We start from the raw sequence: 9998 nt of genomic DNA, 5'->3' as shown, positions 1-9998 counted from the left end.
AATTTGTTGGGTGTTGAAGTGTGTGAAACATAGTATTGAATGCCGCATGCAGTAGTGGGCTAGCTGTGTTGACGAGGGCCACTTCCTAAGTGTATCGTGAGGTGAGCATAACTAAGAAGCAAAGACCATGAGGCACAAAGGTTTTAAGAGGTAGAATTTTTCATGCCAAAAGCCATGTCGGGTAGGTGAGGCAGCTGGGCAAACTGTCAGAGGAAAGCTAAATAAGCACCGCAAAGGATAGCGAACGGAGTTCTGAGGCTGACAGGACTTCTTCCATGGCTAGGTTACTCGGACAGCAATTGTAACCCACTTCTTGATAAACTAAACTAGTACCGACAATGCACTTACATTTTGAACAAGACATTGTGACCTGTGAAAATGCTAGAAAAACACAAACTCTCAGAGCTTGCAAATCTTCATTCACACACATTTCGGGTATGCAGCAATCATAAATAATAGCGCCCACCGCTTCTTCTCTGCTGAAGCGCTTGCTTACATATTAACGTGCAATATGGCTATGTGGCATGACCTGTTAACAAAGGTGTCTGTTTAGTCTGCTCTTTCTTTCTATGTGGCACAGTAATATAAACTTGTTTTTTTGCAAATTAATGCTAGAAAAGGGTATTGTCCAGTTTAAGAACAGAATTTATTTGTTCCAGTACTTTCACTGCTTTACAGAAGGAAGTGGTGAACAAAAGTATATATGCATACAGTTAACTACACACAGTAATCTTCCATGGCTAGGTTACTCTGACAGCAATTGTAACCCACTTCTTAATAAACTAAACTAGTACCGACAATGCACTTATATCTTGAACAAGACATTGTGCCTTGTGTGACCTGTGAAAATGCTAGAAAGACGAAGAAACTCGCAGAGCCTACAAATCGTTATTCACACATTTTGGGCACGCAGCAATCATAATAATAGTGGCCACTGCTTCTCTTTCTCTGCTTTGGCGCTTGCTTACATATTAATGTGCAATATGGCTATGTGGCGTGATCTGTTAACAAAGGTGTTGTCTGTTTAGATAGTCTGGTCTTCCTGTGTTTTTCTAGCATTTTCACAGGTGACACAAGGCACAATGTCTTGTTCAAATATGCAAGTCACAGTAACTATGGCCATAGCCTTTTAGGTAACATTGATCGCTATAATGTAAAACTGTTCCAAGCGTTTCTATTCCAATTCTGCAATCAGCCCTCTGCGATTGGTCAAAAACATTTTGGGACCACCCCCACTTCACCTGTCCGTCACGCGACGTCACGAAAACCGCGATAGCTCCCCATCTGATATGACGCTACACACTGATTATGCATGGTTGGATCGAACAAAAGAAAAGTAGTTATTTCTGATTCGATGCCTTTTCACCATAAGACCTCGGCTATTGGTCAAAAGTTTTCAGGATGCACCCACTTCACCGGCCTGTTACGCTATGTCACAAGACCGTGAAAACTCACCACGTCAAAGTGACGTTTACGCGTTAAAGATGCATTAATACGCCGAACAAAACTGAATTTTCTTCTGAATAGCCGCAGGCTGCCCCGTTCCGAAAGGAATAAAAGATGGCTGCTGCCGATCACTCACTCACCGGCTACTCACACCTGCCGGAGAGCATGGGTTTATTTGTGTATAATAAATGTTTTTCCGTGGCCGTGTAACATTTTCTAGCGCTTTCGACACTTTTACAACTTCGTTCCGCCAACTCTTCTTTGCTGAGGATCCCTTTTAGCATCATTCTTGAGGTTCTGTTGCATGCCGCCGCGATTGTAGACCAGCCACCGCAAGCTATGTAAAGGAAAGCAGACCAATCGCAGACGCCGGCACCACCCTCTTCATCCGGTTATCGATTTTCAGTTCAATGACTCGGCCGCATCGAATCCTTCTTCACCTGAGAGTGCTCCTCGCCTCTTGTCAGCCAATTATATAAGACAACCCACTCAGTATAGGCAATGTTATTCGTTTTTCAAGCAAACAAAAGTGACCTCCTATGAACAAGGAGAACGTTAGATTGGCGTGTTCAGACAACCCTGCGAGTCACCGCCCGATGCTTGCGTCGGCAGTTACGCAAATTTGACGTCAGGAGATTGGAATAAAAACATATTGGAATAGTTTTACGTTATAGGGCTCATTATCTACGTATCCCAACTAAAGGTCCCAGCCGGCATGCATACACTTACATGGTCCCAAACTCGTTACTTCAATCCTAAAATTGGTCTTTGTCGGATAATTCAAACTTGACTGGTCAGCATGCACTTACCTGACCCCATTAGCGACAACGTCTTTCTTGCAGAAGCTTAGGGTACTACAGTTAATGTGTTGAACACATGTAATCTTCCACTGGAAGTGAATAACGATTTGTAAGCTATGCGAGTTGCTGTGTTTTTCTAACATTTTCACAGGTCACATGAGGCACAATGTCTTGTTCAAATATGCAAGTTACAGTAACTATGGTCATAGCCTTTTAGGTCACATTATCTACGTATCCACTTCTCGTACTCGATGACTGAACCGAGACTGAGGCGTGACAAGGCACTTGCACTGCTTGATGGACTGAAGACCAGTAGGGCATTTGTACTTGTACCGCTCGATGAACTTGAATCTTGCAAGGGGTGGTGGTCTCACACGAGCGGCTTTTTGAAAGCGATGACTCTTCACCAAGCCCTACACCTTGCTGTTTGTTGTCATTTGGAAGCATCTTGTTGAAACACAATTCTGCTGGCACGTGCTCAAGAGCTCGGCGTTCTCGTGCTGGGGCACGATCCAAAGCATTGTCCTCACGTTTTTGCAAGTACGAAGGCTTCTTGTTAAAAACGCTGGGAACCACACCTTTATTCAGTTTTCGTGTCTTGCATCCTTCTTTGAAATCAGACGCAACGAAGTGACGACTGCAGACAGTGGAGTAACAGGACGTGAAATTGGGAGTCCAATTATCTCTTGCTATGACTTTTAGCCACTTCTGTCGAAGTTCTGCATCACACGGAATTTCGTGAAATGAAATGCCCGGGATTTTTCTCTTGCTGTACGATTTGCAGCGAGGTACACAGCAATAAGCCATACCGTTGGGTTTCAGGTCGCACAGTGCTCGAATAAAACCCTTAAAGTAACACAACGCACTTACAGTGACCGCAATGTTCCCGCTTCGGCCTGAAGAGTCTCGTTGGCGCTGCTGCAATTTGTTCTCAGTCCAACGTCAATACACTGCCCTTTGCCGCGCCAGCCAGAGGAAAGTATTTTCTTCGAAAGCCAGCGAACGAGGCAAACACGTTCTGTTACGAACATGAGGGTGCCTTGCTAACTTCCACATCGTCAACTAAAGCCCCTCCATGACGTTTTCCGCAATGCTGATGCTGACCAACGCTGTACGGCTGTTCTAGCTTTACCATGGTAGGGCCATGGGCCCATGGCTTTGGTTTCTCTATGGCTTTGCCGTGGCTTTACCATGCTTTACGAGGCATTGGCTTTACCGTGGGCTTTACTATGGTCTTTACCAACGTTGGCTTTACATCCAAGTGCCTCCGACTTTCGTCTTGTGTGTAGGACATCTAAATCCACGACAAGCCAATCTATGAGCTGTTGTAGACTTTATTCTATGTTGTAGCTGTTGTGGAGATGGCAGCAGCCGGAAACGTCGAAGTTGACTTTGGTGAATCTGACTACTCCAACAGAGATCTTTTTTCTATAATAGCACCACCGGGCGAAGGTAAGTGATCGCCAGTATTTCTCATGGGCGCTGTTTTTTTATCGCTTCGCGCCGAAGCTTCTGTAGCCGTCGCTTGGTGCTCTACTCCCGACTTTCGTCGTGGATGAAACATGCAAGAAACAATCAGCCGAATATTCATAAGCGTCATCGTTGGTAAGTCACAGAGAAGAGCTGTTAATGAACTCTTAATAAGTGCTACATTTGAAAGATGCGTTTGGTATTGTGCTTTTGCTGGGCTTGGTATGCCAAAGTGAATGGCTTTAAACAGATGCGAAAGTGGTAGAGTACCTGGGAAAAAAAAAGACAACAAAAAAAACAGAGACATACTGGCGTTCTTTATTCGCCTACCGTGTTAGCACATTTATTATCGTTACTGCAGATGTGTAACGTTTTCCTGGATTCATTACCTGCAGAACCAAAACCGAACTCGCTTGTTGGCATTTCTTTTCATGCATCATATTTTCAGCTGACGCCTGGAGGGAAAACGCGGACATAACCTCATATGTGCAAGAACTGAGCTCGTACGACGTCCAAAGGCTAAGTACGAGCGCTTTTATATTTCACTATCATTACAGTTGTCATCTGCAAAAAAAAAAAAAAAAATGTAAGGCATGTGTGATGCAAGATTTCAACAAGAGTGGCGATGTGGGCTTGTTGGTTGTTCATCCTGAAGCTAGACAGGGAACAAGGACATGAAAAGGCACACAAAGAATACACACGAAGGGCTACACATTTGCAGTCTTGCACATTTCTTCGGCTTCTTGTAGGTTCAGTCCCTGTTGCCAAGTAACTTCTCTCGGAGCTTTCCATTATTTATACCAAAACAATTTGGTCTTTAATCAGAGACTCTTCAAGTAAGGCAGAGTTACAAAACTTTGCTTCCTTTCTTAGGTTTCATAAAAACTGCTCGAAAGGTTTAGCCTCTTCCTGTACTCACAAGCGAAAAATGTGCCTCTCGTACACTTAATTTCCCTGGTCCATGCAGTATTCTTCAAACTTTCACAGTAACGTGTCATAGTCTTCCTTGCTCTCGCCTTCAGTGAACAAGAAGTTGTCGTAGACGTCCAATGCCTCGTCACCCACAGTGCTTAGAAGAATAGCTGCCTTGACTGCTGAAGTTCTCACCTTTTGCGCTGATGTCGCAGTAATGAAAAGGTGCAGTTTCTGCTTGAAAACCATCCAGTTTTTCTGTATGTTGCCGGACAGCTGTAGTGGTTCGGGGGGCTGATAACGTCCATACTCAGTGAGGGAAAGCGCTTCTGACACCATATTCACGCAATTTGGGGAGCTGCATGTGTATTTTTCATGAGCCTTCTTATATCCTTGTTCCTTGTCTATGCTGCAACTCTCTTGTTGCAAGATTTCAAATCTTCTGTTTCTTTCTCTCTCTCCCACTTTAATTGGGTTGTTTGCTACTTACCACGAGCCAGTAGATGTCAATCGTCATCGAATCATTCTTTCTCTTAATAGTTCTTCACAGCTGTCACTCTGCCATGAAACCTTGCAGCTTATAAGCAAAAAAATTAAAGTACAGTTCAATGTGAATTGCGTGCTGCTGTTTATGCAGAACCAGAAGAATATTTAAATAAGAAGAAAGGGCTAAATAGCTAGTTTCTTGTATATGTACTGCATCATTTGCAAACAGATTTTAAACTGTTATTTCACAGTTGAAATAATAACATGTCATTTCGATGGGGACCTTGTTCACCGAATGCATGCTTGAGAGCAGTACAGTACCACTGCACGAGCGCTCCATCACGTGGCTCTTTTCATATTTCACGGGCTTTCTTTGCAACCCAGAAAAAAGGACAGTGTGTGAGACATATCATACCGGAAACAACTCAATTAGTGGTTTCTGAAGGTGCTCTACAAATCTGTGTACCGTACTTGGGGTCCTCAGCCAATAATTAAAACAGTTGGCTAATTGAACTTAATTAATGAGTGAATTATGGGGAAAACAGAAAATTCCCTGAGTTACTATAGGCCAATGCGAATAGTATGCGTTTGGTTCAATTCACTTCCGACACGCCTTTCACTTTTAAAATCTTGGCTCAAGTTATGTGGGACACCCTGTATAATGACTGCTGTTATGATTCCTAGAAAAAACAGATCCATTGGCCCTTTAGTGACGAGACATATAAATACCCAGAAAAAAATGTTTTTTTTTTCTTTCCAAAAATGAAAAACACATCAAGAGTAAGCATAATCAACAAAAACAAAATTTGTTTTTCTGAAATTTTTTCAACAATAGGGGGAACCCCAGACAGGAAACTGGAAGTGGGCTTCACCCCGTGCCACTTGAGGCTTCGTTTTTAGCTTTTATATATAAACTATCATATACAAACCATAGGTGTACATTTCATTTGCGTGTGTGACACCACTGTAGCTAGATATCTTGCATCGGCCTGTCTTCTCTGACCTTTCTTTCAATATACAGTGAGTCACATGCCAAACTTCTTCCTTGTCCAGTGTTCCTGCTCTAAACCAACAAATGATGCTTGCTGCCTGTCATTCAGTGTTGGTCGAAGACATTTAGCCAGAAACTTCATACTCAATACTGAAACTCGACAAGAAATTTTTTTTTTCTGGTATGTTGCCTGTAGGCGACACTCGTCAATAAAGGGTTAAACAGTTAAATTCTTAATAAATGTGCAACATGAAGATTCATAAAAGGCAAAGTTGGCAACCATTAAAAAGTGTCACATAGCTACACAGGGCTGCAATGCGGGCTTGTCGGTATGGCATCTTGGAGTACTATTGTACTGATTACAGATGAGGAATGCAAGAAGACACATGAAAGACTTACACACAGTGCTAACTTTCAATAGTATGTATTATTTCCAGATACTTGGCTTTACTTATACCCACAGTCTCATGCATCAGCGAACACGTGCCTTAGCGCAACCACTTATCTAATAGAGAACAATAACAAACAATAAGGCTAACAGACATCACAAATCCAGAAAAAGTCGCAAAAGCAATCTGTGAAAAACAGTACAGTAACAGGTATGTCAAATGCCATGCAAGCATCACATTCCATTAAGTTGCTGAAAAGGCTACATAGGCCAGGCAGACAGATGTCTGAATGACAGACTGCGTGAACACTGTAAGGAAGTGGAAAAAAGAAGGACACCAGACGGTTTTTAATGCGTTTGCATTCTTAGGGTACTTCACACACTTTCCGGGGGCTATCCGTCTATGTATGTATGTATGTTTGTGTGTCTGTATCTTAACCATTTTCCCACCTAACTGGGTCACTGGGTGGTCTTTGGTCGAATCATTTGCTCATCAGGCTGCTGTGCTGAGGTAACGGTTCGAAACAAACAATCAGATCAACTTGGGTCACTGAGTGTGCGCCAATGTGTGCATACGGGCCTTTGTTCGATGAAGCTCTTTGGTGCCAACATGGGTCACTGTAGATGTTGTTCTGGTTAGGCACTGCCGTTTGAAGAAACTCTTTTCTTTGACACTGACTTGGAGTATTAGGTATGTGCCACTCAGTGTGTCCTGGTATTCAATGAACGTCTTTGACGCCAACTTGGGTAGCTAGGTATGTGCCACTGGGAATGCGCTACTCTGCAGTGACGAAAGATTCCTCAAGTTTATCCGATGCTGAGAAAAATCAAACCCACATCACAAATGTTCCTCAAGGACAGCGACCTGACACATTAGAAGGCTGTGCAACAAATGCCTTGGGTAGGTGTCGCTTTTCAATGAACGCCTTTCACGCCAATGCTTTAGCAAGCTGCGCCATGAATGCACTGGCTCTGTACCACTCTTACCAACTTGGGTCACCGAGTATGTGCCACTGAGTGTTGTTACATATCAACACGGCCAAGGGCATTAATTGGACGTTTGCCACCAGGCAACACCACCCATCCATCAGTGCCTACCAAGAAATCAATGCAGCATTGAAACCGATTGCTGACGGGTCCACAAAAGGCAACCCACCACCACTATTTGAACTAATGATGGAAAGGGCCAATATCAAATGCTACCGAAGAATGGTGCCGACCTTGTATTCTCAGATTGCTGTTCTGTTCCCTATTCCATGCCATCGGAGGGGCAGGTTCATTGGAGATGCGGGTGCATCGGATGTATAGGTGCTGGGGGACGACGTGATATCATGGGCATAGTATCGCAACCAATTCGACGATGGTGATTGGTTGCGATACAGTCATCAGATTCCTTAGTTGACTCGCCTGGGGAAGACGATGGTATCAAAAGCGGAGACTTTTCATGCAGTGGGGCCGACATGTCCTGACATGAACTCGGATGTTTATCTTGTTCCTGCATGGAGTGGGCTTCTGTAACTGGTGCCGTGTAAATATTGTCAAATAAAACCTTTTTCCTTCATTCCTCCTACTGGACGTGCTTGTCGATGGGCTTGGTGGATTCCTTGCCCTAACACCACTCCTAGACATAACAAGGGAACAATTTTCAATGTTAGCAGGCACTAGCGCAAACTTCTTGGCAGCACCACTAGAGGGTGCAGCCGGCCTAGAAAAAAAGGGGGAGAGAGGAGCTCTGTTGCCACATGACGCGTTTCTCAGTGTATTCATGCATCAGTGCACCATGCATTTCAGAGGCCACGTGCAGACTTTGCAGCGGATGCACTAGGTGGTGCTGAGTGTTCTTATGGAAGTGCAAAAGTGGAGTCCTGCTGCAGAACACGCCTCCTACATAGCTCCTTCCAAGGATGGCAATTCGTTGTGTGGCTATGTTGATTCAACGCTAATGCATTACTTTTCACAGTCATTGCGAGATGGGTAGTGCCAAACTTTCGTGTCCCATCATTGCCTAGAACATAGATGAAGAGTGCATTTTGAAAATGCTATAATTCTAGGCAGAAACAAGTGGGAGTTAACTCGCCTGATTATAAACGAAGATTGGAATTGCCAGGAATGGTGATGCATGCATTAGCAAACCAACTATTGCACCGTCAAATAAAGAATTATAATTTCTGTGCATGAGCTGAAATGAGTAAAGTATCAGCATTCTTCTTTGTGAAATTGGTGTCTGCTAGACTTGTTGTTTGTAATTTTTGTCTACTTAATAAGTAATTATGCCAATGCACATGTTCACTGGTGCACGAGGCAGAGGGTATAAGTGAAGCACTGGTACCCAGAACTAAAACATATTGTTGCAAGTTAGCGCCATGTCTGTATTTTTCGTGGGCCTTGCATCCTCATCTGTATACACTGCTATAGTACTCCAAGATAGCTACACAGTTCCCCTCTTGCAGGTCTATTATCATTGTAATTTCATAGGCTGTCACACAATCATCGCAGGGGTAATGTGGACGAAGCAGTGCTTTCGCAGCTTTTAAGCTTAACAATGGCTGTTGAGACAACGCACTCATTCCCATTTCCACAGCTTAAGACATTGCTGTAGCTTGTTTGTCACAAATTTGTTGCTTGTACATTTGTGCCCCGAACAGCTCATGAGCCAGAGCGACTGGCTGAAGAGAAAGCACTAGTCTTGGAACAGACACAAAAGTTGGCCTTTGAGAATTACAAGACATTCATTAAGACAGCGCAGTGCTCCAAGGACATCTTTAAAGAGGTGAGTGGCAGTGGGAAGCAAATGTAATGGTCTATTGGTCTGTTTGTAACGCACGTTTCACTGCACGAAAACACCAAAAGCTGTTGAAGGCTCAAGCAAGAGGTCTCCACACTAAAACAACCGAGTTATAACATGTACTGAGTTTATTTAAAGAATTTTACAGTGATAACTCTTATGGGCTCACGTGCCCGTGTCATTTCAATGTTGATTTTGGTCGCCAGTGGCTGTTGCCAGTGATCCTAAAGGCTTCGCAGGAAGTTTGTGAAGAAATAATTCTTGTGCCCGGTGGTAGTTTGAAGTCTGGATCGAGAGATTGTCATTCAGAGCCTTTAGTTGTCAGCCACTCAGTCTATGCTACAGTAGAGAAAAATGCTCTGACTTGAGAGTGCTATCGTGCTGCCAGCTGCTATGATTGGCTGATGTCAAACCCTGTGGCTAATCCATGAGCCAGCACAGAGGCCAAATAATTTAAGCAAAGACAGCAGTAACGAAAGGCTATATAGGTAAGAGGAGGAAGAAAAGGACACATCTCTCCACTTCTCTACCATCAGGGAATGCCAACAGATAAAAACTACTTGATCGCGAGTAGTCATTGAATAACCTTTTTTGTCATCCTTGAAAGGAAGTTTCTCATGCAACATGTGCAAATCTTTTCTTTGATCAGTACCACTTTAAACAGTTCCAAGACTTACTGTGCATAACATTGTGCTGGTTGTCATGTCACTGCTTCACAGT

The 9998-nt window shown here is 43.5% G+C and overlaps 1 protein-coding gene across 1 annotated transcript in view; it reads left to right on the top strand.

Moving 5' to 3' along the window:
* The first annotated feature begins 3552 nt into the window (after positions 1 to 3552).
* The window catches only part of Cog8 (conserved oligomeric Golgi complex subunit 8), a 46713-nt gene continuing 40267 nt past the window's right edge, over positions 3553 to 9998 (top strand). The window contains exons 1-3 of the mRNA XM_050178960.3: positions 3553 to 3698; positions 4165 to 4239; positions 9139 to 9263. Of these exons, the coding sequence (XP_050034917.2) occupies positions 3608 to 3698; positions 4165 to 4239; positions 9139 to 9263 (291 nt within the window). The 5' untranslated portion in view covers positions 3553 to 3607. The remainder of the gene's footprint in view (positions 3699 to 4164; positions 4240 to 9138; positions 9264 to 9998) is intronic.

The sequence above is a fragment of the Dermacentor andersoni genome, chromosome 5 (genome assembly GCF_023375885.2).
Source record: "Dermacentor andersoni chromosome 5, qqDerAnde1_hic_scaffold, whole genome shotgun sequence".
NCBI lineage: Eukaryota > Metazoa > Arthropoda > Arachnida > Ixodida > Ixodidae > Dermacentor > Dermacentor andersoni.
The sequence above is the reverse complement of the archived record's forward strand: the minus strand, read 5'-3'. Positions and strand labels throughout refer to the sequence as shown.